This window comes from Ammospiza nelsoni, chromosome 1, assembly GCF_027579445.1.
Source record: "Ammospiza nelsoni isolate bAmmNel1 chromosome 1, bAmmNel1.pri, whole genome shotgun sequence".
In the NCBI taxonomy this organism is placed as follows: Eukaryota; Metazoa; Chordata; class Aves; order Passeriformes; family Passerellidae; genus Ammospiza; species Ammospiza nelsoni.
The window spans coordinates 83,605,488-83,629,343 of record NC_080633.1 but is presented as its reverse complement, the minus strand read 5'-3'; the positions used below and the strand labels follow the sequence as shown (position 1 = coordinate 83,629,343).

The following is a 23,856-nucleotide window of genomic DNA, read 5'->3' as shown; positions in this document are numbered from 1 at the left end:
TCCCAGGCAGGAGGGCACAGAAACCCAATTTTGGCTTGGGCTGCTCAGAGTCATTAAACTTAGCAGAGGCCTAGACCCTGACAGCATCCTCCCCTCCTTGGCATATTCATCCCCATTCCTCCTGCCTGGGATCAGGTGGAGGGCCTTGCTGTGGAGCAGAGCCATTGCTGCAGAATGTCCCTGGGCTCTCTGTGGGGAATGGAGCCAGCTGCAGCAGCTGAGGGAAGGAGCACTGCAGAGGACACTTGGGAGGGGATGTCACCAGGCTGCCCAGAACGGGCTGGAAAGGGGGCACACAGCTGTCCAGCTATCCCTGGGGGCACACACCACCACCACCATAAGAGCCCACAGTCGGTGACTGGGGGACGGCCCCACAAGAAATTCAGGTGTGGGGTGGGAGGCCAGAGCTAGAGGGGTTTACAGGCGAAGGGCATGGACAGGCTGGGGTCCCTGGTGCCACCTCGGGGCTGAGGACAAGCCCAGCTTGCAGCCAGGGCACAGCCAAGCCAGCTGCTCCTGAAGGGCAGGGAGACAGGAGGGTGCCAGAGCAGCAGGGTGGTGCCAGAGCAACAGGAGGGTGCCTGTTGGGAAGGGCCTGGCCAGCAGTGCCCCAGGGAGGCAGCAGGCTCTGCTGGGATCCAAGACCTCCAAGGTGAGCCAGGGCTAAGGCTGAGCCAGGAATGAGGGTCAAACACAGCCCTGCCATCTCTGGCATAGTCCATGAGAGGAGGGTTCAGCTTGGATAGGGACTGCTGCTCCTGCTGACAGGAATTTGGGATAAGAACTGATAAGGCAACTGCAGAGGAAACAACAGGTTGGAGGACACAATGAACCACCAGCATGCTGCAAGCATTAAGCATGCAAAACTGATCTTAAGAAGTAAGTTATTTGTTGTAAACATGTTAAAATAATGCTGCTGTATAAGGCTTACTTGTGTTCAAATAGGACAAGTACCCACAGAAGGTCCAAGGAAAGAGTATTTGTGACATTGCAGGATTGCAGTCCCTGCACAGCTGCTTTGCCCAGGCACTGAGGGGAACTGGAGCCTGAGCGCTCATGACATTCTGGGGAGATGAACCTTGGAGGAATGGTGAGTTTTGGTAACAGAGCTGATTAAAATCATCTGGTTTTAATTCCATTTGTCCTCTAAATTAGGGCATCAGAATTTGGGAATCACATTTCATCCTTTACCTAGCTACAAATTTGGATGGCAATAAACATTATTTAAACAGAAGTTAAGAAATGCAGTGATAGAAAATGAGAGTAGTATATTTGCCTGGTAGTGAGTATCTCCTGAGCTTCTAGAATCTGTAGTTCTGAAGTAAAAACTTCTGAAAACAGGAATGCGAATGTGTCTTTCGCACAACTGCAATTTCAAACTCCAACAAGTGAAAATGTACCAAAGAGCCTTCCCTGCCTTTGAATCATGTTGATAGAAGGTGCTGATGCCAGCCTGAATTTCAGTCACAAGAACTGTTCCTTTCAGAACTCACACATCTGCCACAGCCCCTGCACCCTTCACTGTGTAATATGGACTAATGTCACATGGCACTCAGGACACTTGGGTAGTTCAACTTCTCTCACTTCTCTTCCAGCCTTAACTGCTGATAAATAGCCATGAGGAGAAAATTGTCTTACACAGACAGATCTATATGATTTGGAACAGAGCTGAAGCACATCAGATCTTTCAGGAGGTGCTTCTCTTTTCAGATTCACAAGGGTCTCACCACCTCTGCGCAGGTGGACAATGCACCTGGATTTCTCCTCCCGTACTGCAGATGGAGCTCAGAGCTCACAGCTCAGAGCTTGCACAACAGCACACAAGGAGCTTGTGCAAGTTCCCCAGGGCAGCTTCTGCCTCTCAACAGGCAGAACGAAGTTTGCTTTGGATCACCCTTGTAATTCCTGGCTTGGAGAAGTCTGCTCCTCATTGAGTTCTCTATTCCGGAAATCTATCAATTAGACAAACTTACTACTTATATGAATTAATTCCTTCAGAAATATATGAGGGAACACCACACAGAACAGGAGGAGAAATAGATCCACATGCAGGAAAACGGGAGATACAGAGAAGCCACTTGATGCACCCCGACTGAACATAAGAACTCTTCAGGCATGGAGAAGAATATGACCAACAGCATCCTTCCCCCAAAAGTATATTTTATATTAGAAAACATCACTTTCATTAATTTGGGGAAGAAATGCCTCTCTAAATCACTATTTTATTGAGGCTAAATATTTCTAAAATGGAAAGCTGTGTGCTTATTTAATTGAAAGAATCCTATTCAAAGCAGCCAACATGCTTCACTGCAAATCCTCACGTCTTTATAGACAAGTGAAATCTGTGTGAAACTATTAATTGAAGTGACCTTTTTTCCCCACAAAAATGTTCTCTGACTTGAGAAAATTCACTTCCTTCTATCCTAAAAGATTGTTTCCATCACAGTTAAGGTAAAAGACGTCTAATTTTCATCATTTTAATTTTGACTTCTGTTGAAGCAGCTGCCACATAATTTTGCATATTAGAATTGGAAAGGTTAAATTAGGCTTTGGAGAGCAGATAAGAAAGGAAATGTAGAGGTTTTTACAATTTTTAATACACAATACATTCCCTGTATCGAGACTTTGATCACAGTCATGCAAGCTTTCTTATTACCTATAAGCACCTGTAATGTGAAGAAAATTGATTTTTTCCCTTGCCACTGCTAACCAGCACTGCTAGTATCTAATGTTTATTAAAAGATAAGAAGTGGCTCTTCAAAACTTTTTTGACATTTGTCTCATTTTCAAATTGGGGAGCAATGCTGTATTCAGCCATTTTAGAACTAAAACAACATATTCTCTACTTGTGTTTTCAAGAATTAGGTAACAAAAGGCAAAACAAGAACCACTTGCAGCCAGCCTGTCCTTAACAATCTGCAGTGAAAAGGGAAAATCAATAGACACACTCTCTTCAATACTAAATACTAATATTATTATTTCCAGGTACTAAAAATATTTAAATATTCATTTTTTTAAATTATTTCCAAGCACTCACCGGTTGCCGTACACGGCAGAGCCAATTTTTCCAGAACAGAGCCTTGAATTGGTGTATAGCGTTCCCCATATCTTCTTCTCTTTCCTTCACCCACTTGCAGAGTGGACTTTCTAGCTCAGAATCATCTCACCAAGCAGTCCAAACGTATTATTCAGAAGCTGATTAATTCCAGCACAAATGAATAGTGCAGGAGATTTGCCTGCTTCCTCAGAAATGATGAGATTATGTTTCTGCCTCTTGTTTTGCTTTTGTTGAGGAATCTCATCTTTCTGTTTTTCTTCTCAGTGCAATGAACAGTAAGGGGATGGGTTCATAGAAATGCCTTCAGGCTGCTTTACTCCACAGCATACATTCTGCTCTTGTTTCTACTTTTCTGGAATAAAAATGGATGCAAAAAATGAAAGGGTGGAGAAAGCATATGTAACACACATTTATCTTTTTGCAAAATTTTGTGACTCTTTGTCACTTTAGTGTTTATGTCTGTTTGTTTGCAGATGCTTATATTTTGGAAAAAAAAATAATAGGAGGAAAATAAATAGGAAAATAACTCTGTTTCACGACATAGCCCTAAAAATGTCAGTTTGCTTCTAGAACATCGTTATAAGTTCACATCTAGCACTGTAGTGGTGCCAATGCCTCATCAGATGATTGTTGAATTTTCTCTTGTGGAGTGCGTATGTCTGACATTTCATTTCATTCTCCTTTACCTACATAGAGGGGGAATATTCCAATAAAATATCTGCTAATTAATTGCCACATGCCACCTGGGATGAAAATCAGTCTTACAGCAGCAGTTCCTTCAACAAAGAGGTGGGAGAGCAATTCATTCTGCAGAAGGGGAGAGTGCAGACCTGTGGTGGCAGAACCAGTGGGAGACCCAGCAGGAATCTGGTGATGTAGAGGATGACCACCCTACCCACCAGGAATGACATTGTGAGCAGAGGAGTAAACTTTTGGGGTTCTTTTTGTTCTACACAAATGAATTGCCTATGAATCTGATCCCCAAAAGCTCTCTCTTGTGGTCAAGGGAGACACACAATACAGCCATTATATAAGGTAATTCAAACCACCTATAATCTCAGTAATGATTCACACACACACACACACACACACACACACAGAGGACAGAATGATGCCTGAACAAATATTCTTAATTTCTTATTATTGCTGAGTAAATTGCATCACTGCACTTTCTACAAATATATTCCTATTGAATGAAAAACACACCCTAACATCCACAGCTATTTTTCCCCATTAAGAGTAAAATCCCTCAAAATATAAAAACTTTTTGGATACAGAAGTCAACAAAGAGGAATCCAACTTCCATTAGATTTAAGCCAAGGCATCAATTTTAAAAGTTAATAAATCTACTACTTCTGCAATGGAGAACTGCACATCTGCAGGTCTAATTATTTGTGCCGGTTTCTATGGGATGAGGATCAGCTAGTGTTTGGTGCCTTAGCTTCCCTTTCCCGGGCTTTGGATTTGGGTCACCCAGCATCAGTTTTGGCCCTTCAGAGCACATTCTAAACTTAGTTACTTCACTTCCTGGGAAACTGACTGATTAGTCTGTTAGAATGTCTCTATTTGAAATGGTGCAAATTTCTGGTTTAATTTTTTTCTTTTCCATGGTTCAAGGAATAGAGAAAAAAACAGACTAAGTAGGTGTCCTGAATTCATCAATTTTACATACTGGTAAAAATCCCCTCCCAAAAAAGCAGAAATCACAGATGAAGTCATGGCAGAGCACAACACCTTCATTTCTCAAATATGGTGGGATTTCCTTTTATATCCTCTGCTCTGAGACTGAAAAACTACTGAAGTAATCATTTAGTTCAAATAGAAATGTGAAAGTCCTCAGGACATACTAAAAAACCAAATAGTTTAATGTTTACCTGAATGACCTAAAGCACATATGTGCCTTTGAGTGAGGATTAACTAATACCTTACCAAGGAGCTCCACCTCACACTTGGGTGGCACTTCTGCTTTCAGCCAAGCTGTACTAAAACGCCTGATATTTCAGAGCATGGACAGTCACTCTTCCTGCTAGGATCAAAGGTGACATTCTGTGATAGCAGTGATGCAGATTCTGTGCACAGCAGAAGTATGCATTTTTAAACAAATATTTTTCAGAAACTAAAACTGAAATACTGTTAGTTAATTAATTAATACAACTGTTCTGGAAAGCCAGGGAGCAGAATCTATAGAATGTGATTCGTAGGAAGTTATAAATTACTCAGCATAATGAATTACATGCACCTTATCTAAGCACCTGATACAGAAGACAGCTCCTGTCTGTAAGCGTGTGAGCTAAAGCAGCTCGCATGAATCATCTGCCAAATTATTTTGAACAAGCCTTTCTGCAAAATCTCTGCCCATCCAACTGTGATGTGTTAATTTATTATGCTCTATATAATTACGTTCTCATAAATGTGGCATACTATTTTCACAGAACCAACTATTTTGTATGCAATTAGTGTCCAGTACTAATGAACTACTGACTCCCCCTTCTGCTGTATAAGACACTCAACCAAAAAACACCTTTCACCATCAAGTTACATTGACTTCATTTGTCGCTTACTTCATTAGAGAAGTCTCTCACTACCTATAGAAATTCAATCTTTTGAATTGGAGACACTCTTTTGGTGTCTTCCAGTGGCAGACCTGTTTTTTTCTAGAATGAAATTTAGGAAAGCAAAAGATATCCATTCCACCAAGAACAATCGCTGCAGTGACATTCTGGGAAATTTCTTCTAAAAGTAATTTTAGAAGACACACATTCTATGAGCTTGATTGTATTACTTTGAATGTCATAGAAATATGAGAATTATTAAATCAAACCATCACCCCCCAACCCCAAACCAAACCCTTGTCACAAAAGATATACTATGAAAATGAAACACAGAGGCAGGAAAATATCAAAGGAGTAATAAATATTTTTGGAAAGATGGATCAACTATATTGCTGCCATCCTGGAAGCTCTTTTGAATCCTTAGGTTTCATCAGAAGAGCATCAAGCAGTATCCCGTGCAAGTACCAGCCTTAAAAATCTATATTAACAATATAATTATTTTGCTATAAACAACAAGTATATTAACTGAATGTTTTCGGGGTTCCTTGACAAAGTGGCTGTAGTCAACAGAAATGTCTCGAGTATTGCAGGGCAAATTAGAAAGGCGTGGATTTCATCATGTGCTCCACTCACTCCTTCTGGAATGGAAACAAAAACAGGCTCAGAATTGGGTCTTTGAGTAAGTACAAGGCAGGGTGACCTGCCCTTTTTTTTGCTTCTGCTTATCTTTAGCAGGCTTTGCCTCAGTTTTAACTCAAAACATTACTTTTATAATATACAAGTTATCCAAAATCACTGGAGCAGAAAAGGCAGAAAAGCTCCTGCCAGCATCCAGTTCTGGCTTTAAAACTTGACTGCTTTATAATATCATACCATCAACACGCCACGTCTAGCCTGGAGTTTTAATCCAATGTAATTAGAGTAGGCTGGCAAGCACTTTCAAAGAAACATAATTTCATATGTTAAATAGGTTGAAGCCTGGGAGCCAACAATACTGTTTGGTATGGACAGGAATGCAGTCAAATCATGTGAGAACGATGGCTGGGAATCTGGCAAAGGAACCTATTTTCCTCTCACCACCCACCACTTCTTTCAGAAGGTTTATTAAGTGATCACAAGGCTTTCCTTTTAACATTAATAGGAATACTACTTGTAAATATTTACATGGGCCAGACCTGTGTTCAGACAAAGTGCCTGCAGGATGGCATCAATTAGTAGCATCTTTCCTGGGAGACGCCTTGTGTGTGCAAACTTGGGGCCTGGTGAAAAATGTTAGTTGTGGGCCAGGTCAAATAATGGGGCTGATTAAAATGGAGCTATGTGTTAAACCAACAAAACAGACCCAATCTCCCAAGGAGGCTGGTAGTTTGAGCTTCTGGGGAGCTCTAAGAAGTTTTCTCTCATAAAATTACAGACTGATAGGAAATTGAAAATTTTCTCACAGCTACAAGCTCAGCACCAAGAAGAAGCATCTGGAATCAGGCTCATGTGTCATGTAAAACCAGCTCTTGTCTCTTTTGCTGCTGCTTCACTTTGTTTGTAGCCCAAGCAAAAGCACTGTACCTGTCAGCATTACTCTTTCTTCTTATTGTACCACAGAGTTTCAGATTTTATATTGCTCTTTTCAGCAACCTCCTTTCTCTTCAGCAGATTGGACTTGTAATTTAATCCAATTTCCATACTCTGGAGTATAATATTAAATGGTAATTATTTTAGAAGGATAAAACATTACTTTTAGTCACTCAAAGACTGAGAAACTTTCAGGAAAAGCAGACCTCAACATTTTGTAGCAAATTATAACAGTAACATTAAATCACACTACTGTGCCTTCTTGTATTGAGTTGTTGCACGCAGATCCAATCCCCAAAGCCCAGTTTGCTGCTTTGGTTTTCTTTCACCTGTCCTGACAATGGAAATTAAAACCACCCCTGATTCAACCATATAACATTTTATTTAGGAGTATATATTGAGATCCTGACTTGAAAAAAATCCAGTTCTGTTACACATTACACATTGCAAAATCCTGTACAAAGAAGAATGTTTAAAAAATGTGTTGCCTATTGCATGCATATATTTTCAATAAATACTGAAATTATCAAATTATTTCACTTGGTTTTTAAAGGACAGGTTAAAAAATTTGTTGTCTAACCACTTTTGCACATAGGTAATTCCATAATGTTCCTTTTCAGAATTTCTCACACCTTCCTTTAAAGAAAATCCTTCTCTGAAACATACCAAGATGCCAAAAATAAAAATGCACTCCTTGAAGTGACAGAGTTCCTGCTCTATTTTTCAATCTCTTGCAAATGTAAAACCATTACATTATAGCCTGTCTTCTTTATGATCTCAACCATTTCTTTAATAAAATGGTAGGAATAAGCCAGAGCACCATGAATCACAGAACAAACCATTGGTAGGAACCACTTTTTTCTCCCTTCCTGCTTCCACTCTATTCATACCTTATGCATTCCTTCTTTGCTTTTATCCCTTCTGAGCCCTGGATTAAATGGGTTGTATAGTATTTTGCTAGGTACAGGATGGCATAGAGAACCACAGCAGGCCCTTGATTTGAAATGAGTTTCTGGAGTTTGCAGAATTTGTAAATCTACTAGGAGACACTGCATTATGTAATATTGAACATATATGTAATGCCATATATGTTTTTTAAAATATCACCACTCCAAATCCTGATTCATGTTCTACAGAAAGAATGATAATGGATATATTGAACAATTGACTTGCATATAAAACCTGTAAATATTGTATAACTCTCTGAAACCTACAGGAAGGTAACTTCTTGGCGGGATACACACAAGTGACTCACTTCTTTATCTCCCTGTCCAGTTGCAGTCATAAGGGAAAATGCAATTGTTCTTATCAGGGTAACATTCTGGCAAGTTTCCTCTGAAGTCAGGAAAGGTATTTTATTGCATGTCAGATGTGTCTGTAGAGTGACCTCCTGCATTAGGAACACAGCATCAGAGGAGAGGGAACAGCAGGAACAGGAGGATACTTGGTATCCTTTGATTTCTAATTTTAAGCTTTCATATGTCCCTTTACTCCATGTGGTGGGAAGCCCAGAAGAAAGAAATGTATAGTGTCCTAAGGAACAGTGGGAAGGAGGAAGGACATACGGGCAAAAGGTTAATGGCTCATTTTTCAGAGGCTTCTGCCAGGGTCTTGGCTATTGATTTAATACAATAGTTGCCTCATCCCATGAATGCATGAGCCTTATCTCCAGCTTGGCCAGGCCACAAGACCGTTTGTATTTTAGCAGACAGTACATAAGAGTTTTCATATGAGTTCTCAGAATAGAAGCGCCTACATTATTTGACTGTAAATACAAAAACTTTTTGGTTTCATTTAACAGCACACACTATTAAAATAATTATTTTTAACAATTTTCCAGGTTCACTCTATCCTTCCTTTAAAAAGACAAATCACATCATTTTAGATTCATACCTCCAGGACAACTGTAGTAACATGCTTCCCCAGAGCTTCACAGAGTGACATTAAGTGTTTGTTTCCTAGGTAAAGCTTTTTTTTTTTTTTTTTCTCTTTAGATACTTCTTATTAAGAATTTCTTATACAACAGAAAACTGTCTCATCCAAACCCATGCCCGTCAATCTGGTGTAAGACTTCCTTCATCATAAAGTGCAGCACGCACTAACGTGATCTTGTTTTTTATCTCCTTGTTGCTGTTTTGAGAACAGGACCTTGAAGAGAAAAGATGTGCTTTGTTGCATGTTTCCCAAAGGGCCTCACAGACTTCACACAATGCCTAGGCAACCACCAGGCATAGTTAAACACAGAATTTTTTTATTTTTTTTTTAATAAAGGCAAAACTGTTCAAACAAAATGTGGGGCCATTCCCACTTCTCTCCTTGCCTTAAGCTTAGGGAAAAAAAGATTTTCTCTGATAAATTACCTTCACTGTATATCCTGATCATAAATAAGAAAATGTGGCTTTAAAATTAACAGAAGACTAGATTGTAACTTTGTAAAAGTTACTAATATGTTTTCCAGCTTAAAGACTCATCAAATTTAGGGAGTCTGATCCTCATTGGAAATTTCCTGTTCATGAGTCACCCTTCTTTTTTTAATGTTTTCATCACATTGTTTCCAGTCTCTGTCACTTGGTGACTGTGCCTACTACTATCATCCCTCTCTTACAGTTCTAATTCTTGTGCTTTTTAACAGCATTGTAGACTGCAATCCTCACAGAGAAAATCTCATTTTGCTGGGTCAGCCACAGCTGTTCTGAGAGTTTATTCAGACTTTTTGATCTGTGACCCCTGCTAGGACTGGACCCTCCCCCACTGCAGTAGAAAGAAGGAAAAGAAAAAAGAAAAAAAGAAAAAAAAAGAAGAGACAAACACATTTTCTTTAACTGACCAGGTACTTACATTCAAACCACAGCAGCAAAGCAGCAAGGAGTATGATTAAAAAAAAAATCCCAAACACTTAGGCCAATGTTAGTGGAAAAAACTGCAATTGCAGAAGGGATTTTGATGGCTGTACCACTAAGAGGTATACTCCAGTTCTTCAGAAAAACTGAGAACCATTCCAACAGTCAGTGTTACATCCTGAGAATGGAGATGAATATCAGTTCAAAAAAACAAAAAAAAAGAAACAAAGTAAAAGCAAGAAAAGAAAAGGGCTACCACAATATAGGCTTGTGAACGTGCTGTGCATCTCCTGAATGCCTTTGGTTCCTCTTCATAAGCAGGAGTCTTGTTTCAGCAAAAGATTACTATACCTTAATGCAAAATTACTTAATGCATAAATATTTCCTGGGTATTGATTCAATTCTTTAGTTAAAATATTGCTGGATTGATATCGAGGCAGTACAGCCATTCAACAGCTCAGTGTCAAGTGCTTAATGGTTAGAAACTTCAGTCCCACACTTTGCAATTTCATGAAATTTTAATATATGAAAATAGTATTGTTTATTTGTCAAATTCTGCAAAAAAAAATAAACTGCATTCACTTTAAGTTTTATTTACAAGTGAAGCAACAAAGACAGTTATAACTCATATAATTTTTTATAAGAACAAGAAAATTATTCAAATTTTTAAATTCATTTGCTGGTATGCATGTACTTGGCCCTAAAGTTTGATTTTCTCTCTAGTTTTTCCTTTACAGCAGAGTTAAATAGGTTTTTTTATGTTTTATCACAGCCTTGTCCTTCACAACAGATCTGCTTTCTAAATTCTCAGAAAAGTGAGTTTTCTATCCAGCAATGCATAACTAAGCAAACCTTAAGTGAAGTCCTTCAGCACATTCAGTTCCCAAAGAGCAGCGACATAAATGATTAACTTCCACTGACACACGGAATGCTGTGAGTTACTTTGAGGCAAAAGACCTGCAATGCACAGAAGTCATAACCATGACCAGAACTGTACAAGGGCCTTCTCCTTCTCTAAAACATGAGATGGCTATTTCATACTTTCCCAAGACTTTTCTTAATTAAATATCCCACTAACTTCTGCGGCCTCTGCTGGTACTCCACCAGGACATCGTGTGGGCTGCTGATTTGATCCCCCTCGAGTCGGTTCAGAAGAGTGACACACACTACAGCAGCTAGAAATTAAAAGATAGCGTTAGTTAGGAATGACACTCTTAGGTTTTACAGTCCAAAAGCATAAGCATTTGAACAAACAATTTAAAGAACAGAAATACAAGAGAAAACAAACCCCAAAAAAGTGTGCAGTATACTATGAGATGCTAGGGGACTAGCATGCTGTGGATGACACAAGGTAGAAATAGTTTAAGGGAACCGCTTGCTACACTAATAAAGACAGAGCTCTCAGGCAGCTGCAGACACTTATTGTTATATCACAATTCCTGTGTTTTCCTTGATAGGAAGTACATTTCACAAGTACCCAGGACATGCCTGGCAGGAAGTGCCTGGCACAAGGTTCTAGCAGTCCTGCCCTGAGTGCCTGTGCTGAAGCGCCATCCCTCAGGAAGGAGCAGATAAGCTGCCTCCACATTCATGGACAGGGAACACTGCAAGCACATGAGGACCCCAAGGATCATCTCAGGCTCACGTGCTGCCTTTCAGCCATCAGAGCCCCAAAGGCAAAACCCTTCCTTTCACTCAAGCTCAGGTCTGTCACCCAACCCTGTAACTCTGCTCTGTCTGGGGTTTCTGCCAGTGGCAATTTGCAGAGCACAAACAGTAAATACATATTAGAGACCTACAAAGCAGAGACAGCCAAAGGCCTCCTGAATTGCTCAGGGATAGTACTGGCTGAGTTTTTAATCCCTTTCAAGCCAGTAAGAACTCAGTGTATTTGATATAACCATTGGCTTTTTTGCTTATATTTCATCATTTTGACTTCCTCAATCTAAAAGTAGTTTGAGAAACACCAGTGTTTTAAATCAGCATATTCCTTGCTAAGGAAAGTGAGAGAAGACAGTTAATATGGTAAGAAGAAAGATACTGTATTATATTTTTAATTTCCCTTTTTTATTTAGCATGCATTAAAAAAATTTAACTCATTTTATGATTTGGAATGGTTTATTCATGATGCTACTAAAAATCTTCAACTGTTTAAAAATCATAGTCTTAAGTCTACAGAAAATAATTATGTGTTCCATTTGATATGAAAGTATAGAAACTGAGTATAGTTACATATATACAGATCTGAGAAACATCTGATTGCTTGAACTAAGCAGTTGCTTTCTGTAAACTTCAAAGCTAACTGGAGAAAATAAATGAATGTCATAGGGTAATTACGTACTTTAATGATTTACATGGTTGCCATGGGCTGAAATAGCAAATGACAGAAGTAAACTGTGTAAAAACTGCATGAGGAATTATGATAAGTTGTGACAAAACTGATGCAAATCAAAAAAAAAATGATAGAAACAAAACTAGAGGCAGAAATATCTTTTATACGTATACATGCAGAAGGTATGTAAACATTCCTTTGCAGTTTTTAGCCACAAACCCCCTGCAACACAGAAAATTTCCTATAGCTAGGATAAAGTGACTAAGTTAGTTTACCTTTGACACCACTGAGATTACACATTGCAGCAAATACAGAAGACTCCATCTCAATGTTTCTCACACCAGACTCATAAGCATTCTTCAAATATTGCAGCTTTTCTTCTTCATCATATAAGCAGATTGCACCATCCAACCTGCCCTGTCCTAGAAAGTAATTTCAGAGTGATGAAATCACAGACCAAATTCAATTTTGAAAACACCCAGTTATTACAGTCTCCTCCATACAGTACTCAGCTTTTACTACGACTTTATTTTTGTGCATAAGACAAATAGGACAAAGTGATTCTTAGCTATTGCTAGAGCGTATACATATTATTTGTATTCTTTATAATCATGGTAACTTAGTGGTAATTGGTGAATCATGGTAACTTAATTAGTCTTCTTCATCTTCAATTCTCAAATTCACAAACAGGAAAATGTATGTTGTACATTCCCACACGTACAAGTACCAAAATTCCACCAGAAATTTTAAGTTTTATGAAAGAGCTGTATTTTTAATATGTTTAATCGCTGTCTAATAAAACTACCAGGCTTAAAGATGCTGTCCTGTTTCTACCTTAAAAGGATGAACATTTTATTACTTAGAGGCTTTCCAAAGTAAGAGATTTAGAGTCTTTTAAGCTAACTAGCTATTACTGTTGTAAATTTTGAGAAAAAATTCACTCAAATTATTTAAGAACATCACCTACAGACAAGACAGCAGCAGGCTAAGTGCAGTAGACTTGAAATACACTGTATTTTACTCAGTCTCTTCTTGGGTTTGGGAGATGCAAATTTTTGTCCTCAATCCTGTTCTCAGCTTTTGCTGTATGAGTTGAAAACATCCCTGACACATTTTTAGTGTTGGTTGCACCTGTGGCTGGTGCCTGAGATACACAAACTTACACTGTGTGCTTCTGCCCAAGCTGGAGCACATCGATGAAGATCATTTGTCACCTACTCAGCAGCAGACAGAGAAAGTGGGACGAGGTGGCACTTACAGTCTGTTCTCACAAGGTTTCTGAATGAACATCTAGATTTGGGAGATCAGAAAAGCACCTGAATGCCTGTATGTTTGTCCAAAATAGGCCTTGTCCGTTTGTGTCTCCTACATAGCTGCACTGACACAACTCAGCAACTTATCTTGGTTGTCTGATCACTGCTTTGCTCAAACTAAAACAAGTTCCAACTCTTTTTTCATAAAATATTTGCTTTAGATACTTCACCAGTGCAAAGAAAACCAACTCTAAACAACTCACAAGTAATTCCCACTCCTCTAATCCCCTAAGATCCTTCAATAAATCACAAAATTTTGTGACAAATACACCTGACAGGTACATGAGAAGTGTATAGTAGACTATATGTACTTCAGAAGATCTATTAAAGCTGGGGAGAAATCTCCACAAAATTAAAAGTTTGATGCAGCCAACTGCTAAGTACAATGCTTGATGGGTTAATTGAGATTTGTGAGACAAGCCAGAGTAGGGAACACATTCTGTTAGTGAACTGGAAGCTTAATATTATATATTACTCAATATTTATCTATTGCTGCTTACCAATATTCTTCTGTTAGTCTATCACCAGACTTACCTTCATAGAAATCCAAAGTGCACATGGTGTTTCCAATGACTGTATTGAACTGACCAATTTCTTTACTGCACTGCATCAGCTCCTGAGCCAGCTGTTCATCCAGGTTGGTGCTGCGAATTACTGTCTTTCCCAGAACAACCTGTTCCAGCTGAGGCTTGAAGGTGGCATCGACAGACTGCCTAGTTATAACCACTGAGCCTGGCTCCAGACCTGCAGCAAAAGGAAATAGATATCCCTTCACAATGCAGTTAACTAGTGGTTTCCAGATATGAAACATACATCTTGACCCAACCCTGCTTATCTTAAAGGTGAGGATTTTGCCTCTGAATCCACCAAGAGAATTTTTTGTCCATGCCTAGCTGCTTCAGTTTATTATTACAAATAATTTCTGAAATAATGAATTTTTTCCTTTTTTGCTTACTTCTTATATTTTACATACAGGACAGGAATGTCCTTCTTCTGACATTGTCAGATCTTTAAGTGCATTTTCCCTATGCAAAAGCAGACATTGCCTTTACTTTCAAAATCACAAAAGAAAAATTAAACATCTCCTGTGGAAAACTGCTCTGACCATTAGTATCTTACATGCAGAGAGATGCTTTACTCTCCTGCAAAGACACTTTGGTTTGCAGAAAGGAAGAAAGAAATCAAGAGGGGAAATACCTATTCCACCAGAGGTGCCGATGCGAATGATGGTTATGTCGGAGCACTTGGCATGATACAACAGTTTGATCAGCTCGTGCAACATGATTGAAATAGAAGGAATGCCCATGCCGTGCTGAAAAGGAAATAAAAATTAATATTCCACATTCACATACACAACACAAAATATATGTGGAAGAAACAGCTGGACATTATCCCCTGCCTGATGCTGTTTTCCCAAATGCCACCTAACTCACTCCCAAAAAAACCCCAACCTCTGGGTCTACAGAAGAATACTGAAAGGGCCTACAAATAGACTCCTACTAGCTTTGGCAGACTGTGGATGAAATACAGTATTTCCAAAAATCATGAATTACAGGACATTTACATTCTCACAAGTATAGAGTGTCCTTTCCCAATAGCTGACAAAAGCACTTCATCACGGAGCATTTCCTAAACACAAGAAAAACCCCACTCTGATTTTCCACCAACCTGAAAGGCTAGTGAATAGTTAATTTTCTTCAAAACACAGACACCATGGTTTAGTCTTGACATTCAGCAAATATAAATCCACATTAGCTTGCACAATACTCTGATAATTACAGCTTACAAGAAAGGGTGCAAAATAATACTACAGTTTTGCAATTGCAATTGAAGCATGTAATTCTATCTACAAATTGAAGCTATGAATTTCTTTAAAATGCATACCTGGGTTGGTACCACCAGTCCCATGGAATACTACTCTTAAGCACATTTGACAGTGCCATTGCAGATACATAGATCTGGGTGTGGTACAGACATTTTCGCAATACTCCACATGCATGCACCAAGTGACTTTTTTCCCCCATTTCAGGGTACAGAATAAGGATGAGACAACAGGAACTGCTCAAAAAATATGCGAGGCCATTCCTGCAACACCTCAGTTGTACACTGAGGAAAAAGGGATGCAAGAGGGAGCAAAGCTATTAAGAGATTTTACCTTTAAAAAAAAACGGCTAAAAAGAATCCTTAATTAGCTGACTGCACTATTTTGAGCAGACTGTTTAGGACTGTGAAGTATTTAAAAGAAACATGCATTCAAATTTTCTGCTTTGAGCAGCATCAAAACTGGCCCATGTCCCGTGTCAGAGGAGGGAGGCACTTACGCTGACGGACAGCACAGGCCCCACTTTGTACATGGCGTAGCGGTCGGTGCCCGCGCAGATGTTGGGGTAGTCACACCCGGGGCTCCCGAGCCCCAGCTCCTCTGCTATGTAGGCAATGAAAGCTTTCATCCGGGAAGGGCTTCCTCCAACACACACAAACTGGGGTGGACAGGGTTCAACAAAACAAAGTCAGTTGCGTGATTCCGCGTGTCAAAGAACATGCAAAGAACAATGTGAGTATGCAAACGCCTTCAGTTAGCACAGATTTATCCCCAGATATGGTGCTCCTCTTAATCATTCTAAAATGCCATGAAGAAGAATTATGGGGAAAAACTCAGCTGTCTACAGGACTCAAATGCTTTCACCCTGTTTAAACTAATGAAAGACAAATATTGATATGAAGACCCAACAAACAAAAGTGGTATCTGAATAGACCCTATAACATTTGCCTTTTTACTGCATGAAAAGAGATAGTCAAAAATGATTACCCTCAGCTCTGTTGGATAGCAAAATCACAAGAACCCACAAAATTTTTCCCCTTTTGTATTCCTGGTAGACTGACACATTTAGTCTTATTCTGAAGGCAGCTACACTTTCACCTTCTGCAGAAAAGCTCAGGCTTGCTGAACAAACCAAAGCATCTCACCTTTACATCCCCAAACAATGTTGGAAAATCATGGGTACCGGTCCCAAGAGCAAAATGGTACAGGATGTCTTCTTTCATTTTCTCCAGGTGAGGGTTGCAGAGATGAATAAAATTCTCTCTACCATGAGAGCAGCATTGTGAAACACATAGAATATATACAAATATATATAGAATATATACAAACATTGAACAGATGACAATTCTTCAAAGTCAAGTAGTCAAAAGTTGGGAAATGCCACACATACAAATTATTCTATATTTTTTCCTTGTACATTGTGTTAAAGAAACCCTAAATCCAGAAACACAGGATGAAATTGCTGTAGAAAAGCGCAGACGTTCAGATGCATTTGCAACAGTGCAATCCTTACCTAATTTTTATCTAATTTTCTTAAATAGTATTAAAACTGGGTACCATAGTAGGTCTTTATGGTGAGCAGAGCAATGGGAGCAGGACCAGGGAATGGTCAATAACCCACCATATTATACAGGCAATCTATAGCAAAGCTGAGAAGCAAAGCTTGACCTCTGTTTTGACTGAAACTCTGTCAGCCACCTGAGAAGGACAGGATGATTTCAGCTTTATGGACAAGCACAAACTAGATTTCTGGCACTTCGTCTTACTCTGTCATACAGACAGGAGAAAAAAAACCCTATGGCATGAAACTGATAACAAGGGTACAGAGGATCTGAAAAACAAAAGACAAAAGTGGAGATCTGAAGCAAGGAGAAAACCATAGAATTGAAAAAAAATATTCAAGAAAAAGGAAAAGAGAAGAAGAGGTAAAAATAATTCACTTCTTCCTAAGTGCCTCTTGTAAAGAAATGACACATCTTAAAAGAAAAATAAAAATTAATCTGTCTGAAGAGACGGCAAATGACAGGACAAGGAGGGAAACCTGAACTACTTGGCCTGTGGGATCACATTCATGGAAAATTCAATAGTGGACTAACTAAACAAGCTGAATGATTTATAAAACGTCTGCTTTCTGTGCTTGATGTTTTAAGTTGAATTGAAACAGGTAGGAAAGACTAGTCAACAAGCTTAAGCAGAACACTGGCCAGTACTTCAAAGTAATTTCTGAGAGATGAAATCAAGCAGTAAATAGCTTCCAGACACAAGAAGATGACTTAATAATTTAATGAAGGCTCAGTGGAGGCACAGCATGGCTCAGCAAATTCAAACTGCTTTGTCAGAGGAGACAAACAAAAGACTTCAACTGGACTTCATTCAAAAAATCATTAGGACAACTTAGGAACAACTCTGAAGCCTAAATAGAGGTGTTTAGCACTATTTTAGATGGTCTCAGTCACAAAGTTATCTTATCTGCCTTCTAATGCCTCTCCAGAAGGGAGATAAGGCAGAAAGGACCTATGCTTTCCATTACTTCCTATGCCTTATCTACCTATGCAGGATGAAGGAAATCTACATTTGCCAAGATGCCCGTGCTGAGGTCACTGAACTGTTCCTCAGAACCAAATAGTTCCAACCCAGATATTCTGAGTATAGCAATTTCTTCTGTTCCTGATGGTCTCTCTCCAGCATCATTAATTATCCAGTAACGGCTGCACAACCAAGGAAAGAGGTGTCATGCCAACCCACCCTATCTGTCCCTGCCCACCACAGACAATCACCCTCAGCAACAGAAAGAGCTGCCCACCCAGGCAGCCAGTCCATTCACCCTTCAGTAGGAATTCCCTTCCATCTCCCATGGTCTCCATTTGCCTCTCTTCGTACAAATCCTGCCTGAAGTGGAACCAAATTCTTTGGCTGCCTTTGTTCTTCCTTCCAAGAGACCTGTTTGACTCAGGGAGAACTGAAGAGCACGTTTATGGCTTGTCATGAAGACACAGACAACCTAGGAATTCACCAGCTCATATTAGCAGAATTTCTAGGTTGCCTCCCCTGAATTATTCCTGTTCAGTTTTGTGGGACTCTCTACATTTATTTACTGGGCCACTCACTAATGCAGATCCAGTATCTGATGTCCATTGGAATGGTTGTCACATACAAATAGGATAGGCTATGATTTGGAAAAAAAAACCATTTTTTTAATTAACACTTGCAATAAAAGCCTCTCTCCAGGAAATAAATCAGGGAAAGGCAAGGCCTCTAACAAAAGTTCAAGGGAATTAATGAGATATGTGCCAACACCACTGTTCTCATGCCTGGCCAAAGCACAACCTCCTTCCTCATCAGTAGCTATATTCCACTTTTTCATATCACAGCCCACCAATAGCATTCTCTGACCCACAGCCTCAACACAGTGAGGGGCTGTCACCAACTTGCTCAGCTAATCCACACATCTGATTGCAGACTTGGACCCTGGGGTAAAATGAGAAATAAAAACTAGCATCTAGATATGTGTATGTAAGATCAATGCCATGGATTTACAGGAGAGGCAAAGTTTGCTTGATAAAAATCCTTGGCATGCAAAGCTCAGGAGCAGAATATTTATTTCCCTAAATCTGTTGTAAAGCACCTACAACTTCTAAGGGTGTAAGTAAAATACAATTCCACAGACAAAAAAAGCATGTAGCAGGTTTTAGTAAAATAAGCTTAAAGTAAGGATTAGAGAAACACATTGAAATATTTGTTTGAACTCTTGAAGCAGCAGCCAAAATCAGCATTTCAGCAGCTCATTGGATTAAAATAAAAATAAATGAAAACATCGCCCTGCTTTGAAGTATTCACTGTTGAGAGAAGTTCAAATGGCTCACCAGCAAAGTCCTCTGTATAGGTGTGGTAAAGCAATAAAGCATCCAATTGTCAAAAGATCTGCTACTGGATACTTGGCACTAGTATCATAAAATTTATCTTAAACTAAATGAGTGTGTAATGAGTTTGGGGAGGAAATTTAAGTGTAAACTTGGACAAAATAATTCATTTGTCAATCTTACTTTGAAGCCTGTCCATCATCAGATTTCTTCTCATTTGAGGAACCAGGAGCCATGTATGTCTTATACCTAGAATTATATTAAAAAAAAAAAATATATATATATATAAGTGCATCAGAATAGTCCCATCTGTAAAGCTGGAAGCACTAACAGAGAAAGAAACTTTGTATTGATGACAACTACCATGAATATTAAATTCCCCAAATAATCCAGCCACACTACAGCTTTTATAACTGGAGCAAAAAGAGCAAAATTATCATCTACAATTTTTACAGCTGAGCATCACCACTTTCAAACCCCCAAGCCTAAATTAATCCCTTGCTATTGCAACTCCCACCTCACCACTACCTCTGTTCTGTGGGGTGAGCAGCTGCAGATTCACCAGCCACAGAGAGGCAAGTCTCACTGCTAAATCACTCACCCTCTTTCCTCCACACCTGCCAACAACAGCGACTGCTGAACCAGCTTCACGCCCCTTCCACCTCCAGCTCCAGGTCTCCAAAGCTCAGGTCTACCTGGCAGACACCTGAAACCCAAGCCCAGGCAGCATCTTACTCATAATATCCTCCTCATTAAACTCCTCCTACTGACCTTAAGAGCACTTCTTTCCCTTTGCTTTCACTTCAGCATAAAGCAAGGAGCCAGAAACTAAAACACAGCTTCAAAAAGCCACAGCTCTCAGCTTATCCTCTATCCTGAATACCTTCTTTTCTGATCCATTACCTTAACCTATATGCAAAACCTTCTCCCTGCTGCATTCTTCTTTACATTTAAATAGACAAATGTATCACTGAGGCTTTCCTGCTGGTCTGAGGACAGAATTATAATTATAGGATGATTAATTCGTTATTATTTTCAGAAGTGACTAAGGCTACGTGCTGAAGTTGGTACTTTCTGGGAGTGTCTTATAGGAAGTATTGAATCATAACATTTTGCTCTACCCTCCATTAAGAAGGGCCTGACAGCACAGAGATTATAACAGAGACAGGACTGTAATCCTTAAAAATCCCAGGATTACACCACAAGGAAACAGGAAGAAACTGATCTTGCAACAGAATTACATAATATGTGATTTTTCTAATGAAGTGTGCCCAACCTAACAAAATGAACAAGAGACCTACCAGTTAAAAGCCACTGAATAATGGAAATGTATTAAAATTTATAAGGACAATTCATTTTCTTCATTGAAAATATCAGCCTTTATTAAGTAGACCCAAATTTGCAGGTACTAGGTATACCAAAAGTATGCAACCATCTATGATCAAGGAGGGGAAGTATAAAAGTTGCATTTACAATCAACAACACTTCCTTGCAGTGGTATGAAGTATAGTCAGCTACTGCTGGGCAATACCACATACCACACACATCACAGGAAAAATACATCATTTCTTCCTGCAGTGCCACGAGTCCTGATAAAGAGGAGTTAGAAGCTAGGAAGAAGAAACAGGAAAATGATTTTCATGTAGCAAGAAGAAAAATGGCTGCAAATAAATCAAGGATATTCATCCATCTCTTTTTCACAGTATTAAGCATCCACAAGATTTTTAATTGTTCTGGGTTCTGATCCCCTAAGTAATCACAGGTACACTTGACACGGGCACACAAGGTACACAGGCACACAAGTGAATACACTTCAAAAAGCTGAGAACAAAGTTCTGACAGTCCAAAGGTCCAGCTTACCCCCTCAAGAGCACCCAGCTGGAGGTGCCTTGGCAGGAATTGAAGGACGGAGCGAGCACAAAGCAGCTTTCCCATGGTAGACCCTGACAGCAATCAGGTAGTTGTTGACAAGCTACCAGTTAATGTAAAACCACAAAACTCTCACGCTGTCTAACCAAATGGAAATTTTTACAGACATGTCAAAAGTTTCAGCAGTCTTCTTCAGTCAAAGTTAAAACTGATGCTCAACAATAATGTGCTCCAAGCAGGGCTCAGATAAAGAATGGGCACAGCCTGTGTTAAGGTGTGCGCACATCCTAGAATGGTTTGGGTTGGAAGGAACCCTAAAGATCACCTGGTTCCACCCCTTCTGCCATGGGCAGGAGCACTTTTCAGTAGATCAGATTGCTCAGAGCTTCATCTAGCCTGTCCTTAAACACTGCCAGGGATGGGGCATCCACAACTTCCCTGGGCAAAGTGTTTCAGTGTCTCACCGTACTCAGCGAGACAGTGAGTTAAAGATTTCTTCCTAATATATCATCTACGCATCGAAATCCTCAGACTGGTGCTTTAAACCCACGCAGAATCCACTATAACTGCCATGTCTCATTTCCCCCTGCCATCCCTTATTTTTGAAGGAAGCCCACAGCCAATGGTTTCAGCCGGAAAAGCTCTTGTTCAGTGTTCGTCCATCATCAGGAAGAGCTGCAAAATCGATTTTACCCTGCCGGTCCCCTCGCTGCTGGCGGGGCGCTCCCCCGGCTCCGCAGACCGAGCAAGCGGCTCCATCCGCCGGCAGAAAGGAGCGCTCGCCCGGACCCACGCCTGCCGCCGCCGCCCCCGCTTCCCTGCCCACCCTCCGCCCCCGCCGTCCAGGGATGGAGACACGGCGGGCATCCCACCATCCGCCCGGGAGCGGGCCGCGGCTGCCGGGGCGCACGGCGGGACGCGCTTCTCACCGGGGCAGCGGGATCGGCCGCTGGGAAACGCGGAGAGCGGCTCGCTGTTCGCGGGCGGGCTGCGGGAATCCCGGCCGAGCCACATCCCGCCAGCGGCGGCACCGCCTCGCCCCGGGCCCCGTTAACTCCCTGCGCGCCGGGGAGGCTGAAGGAGCGCCGCGATCCGGGGCGGGCACTGCGAGCGGCTGCGGCGGTGATGCTGAGAGAGATGGGGGTGCAGCCCGGGGCTCCGGGCATCGCCGGGAGAGCTGCTGCCAAGGGCACCGGCCTTCGGGAGGACCTTATCATGGAGATTACAGATACAGATACAGATACAGATACAGATACAGATACAGATACAGATACAGGTACAGGTACAGGTACAGGTACAGATACAGATACAGATGTAATATACGTTAGAAATAATTCATGCTGTTAAAGAGTGTATGTTATAAAGATTGTAAAATCCGAAACGTGTCTCTGACCACCTACGGCCAGAGAGCAGATGTCTATTCAGATTCCAAAGAATTCCCGGACACGGCTAAGATAACGTTCGACGCTTTAGCGTGAGAATAGACGCTTCCAGGGCGATGATCATCGGTATCTCGAGTCGTCGGAAACCGCCTCAGAGCGATCATCGCTCTGCAGATTACATCAATCAAGATAGCCAGCAACGCCAGAACTATATATCTGAATATACGGCTTCCCCGGAGCCCATCAACGCTGACTCTCCACCTGGAGACGATCTTTGTCCAGCTCTGCATACTGAAAGAAACAGCTATGAATGTGAAGAGTAACAAAAGAAACTGGGACTCCTTCGCCTCGGGCACAATAAACCGTATGAAACCTCTCCATAAGAAGCAGGTCTCGTGCAGGGGGTAGGATCCGATGTGATAGAGGCCGGATCCAGGTTCACCCAGTGCCGATACCAGGCTCGAAGCTGTCTCTTTGGCTGTGGTGGTTTCAAAGACCTTAATTCAGTCGTGCAGAAAGATTAATAAATCTTTTCGCAATTTTTGACAATTTGGCTCACGACTGATCATTTATGTAGTATATGGTGGAGATAATTCATGCTATTTATGTATAAAATATTGTAAAATCCAAGCTATGTCTTTTGACCACCCTGGACAACGTTAGTTCCTGGACAACGTTAAGATTATATCAAGTCTGTTAATGTATGAATGGAACCTTCCTGGGCCATGATGACTGACTTCCCTGGAATGTCCGGGGCACTCAAGAGTGATCTGCACTTCAAAGATTGCATCTACTACCGGCGCCACCCTTTACATGTGAATGCCAACTTCTCCGGAGTGCTCTGACATCATCTGGACACCTGGAACCAGACTTTTGTCTAACCCTGTACATGTATGGCCCCAGTTCTGCATGTGAAGGGATACAAAGAAACACTCAGTCATTTCTGCCCCGGGCAAAATAAACTGTATATAAGCTTGCTGTGAGAAGCAGTCGAGGTGAACAGGGGGAGACTCTGACATTCAGGGGTCAGATCCATTTGTTCACCCAGCACCGGAACCCGGGCTCGACACTGACTCTTGGCTGTGGTGGTTGTTTTTCGAAATTCTGTTTTGCTGACAATCTAATAAATCATTGCTAAATTTTCTTACAAATTTGGCCCCCAATTTGATCATTTATAACAATTTATAACACAGATGATACAGATACAGATGCAGGTGTCGGCCAAGGATGGCAGAGTCGGCTCGGTGCCTGTGTCTCTC

General features: G+C 40.7%; 2 protein-coding genes across 4 annotated transcripts in view; both read right to left on the bottom strand.

The window, feature by feature from the left end:
* The window catches only part of ABCA13 (ATP binding cassette subfamily A member 13), a 175,969-nt gene extending 166,635 nt beyond the window's left edge, over positions 1-9,334 (bottom strand). The window contains exons 1-2 of the mRNA XM_059479845.1: positions 9,073-9,334; positions 3,038-3,410 (exon numbers count right to left, since the gene is read on the bottom strand). Coding sequence (XP_059335828.1) covers positions 3,038-3,106 — 69 coding nt within the window. The 5' untranslated portion in view covers positions 3,107-3,410; positions 9,073-9,334. The remainder of the gene's footprint in view (positions 1-3,037; positions 3,411-9,072) is intronic.
* Positions 9,335-10,518: 1,184 nt separating this feature from the next.
* On the bottom strand, positions 10,519-22,178 carry UPP1 (uridine phosphorylase 1). 3 transcript variants are annotated; one of them, XM_059479449.1, is made up of 8 exons: positions 22,145-22,178; positions 19,530-19,595; positions 16,632-16,749; positions 15,986-16,144; positions 14,862-14,976; positions 14,199-14,408; positions 12,627-12,773; positions 10,519-11,194 (listed from the first exon to the last, which is right to left on the bottom strand). In XM_059479449.1, exons 2-8 carry the CDS (start codon positions 19,580-19,582, stop codon positions 11,055-11,057), a joined length of 942 nt encoding a protein of 313 aa, XP_059335432.1. In that variant the 5' UTR covers positions 19,583-19,595; positions 22,145-22,178; the 3' UTR covers positions 10,519-11,054. The 3 variants fall into 3 exon arrangements, with proteins under 3 accessions (XP_059335432.1, XP_059335439.1, XP_059335423.1); XM_059479456.1 differs by lacking the exon at positions 22,145-22,178 and adding an exon at positions 21,909-21,933; XM_059479440.1 differs by lacking the exon at positions 22,145-22,178 and adding an exon at positions 19,948-20,042.
* Positions 22,179-23,856: the final 1,678 nt, after the last annotated feature.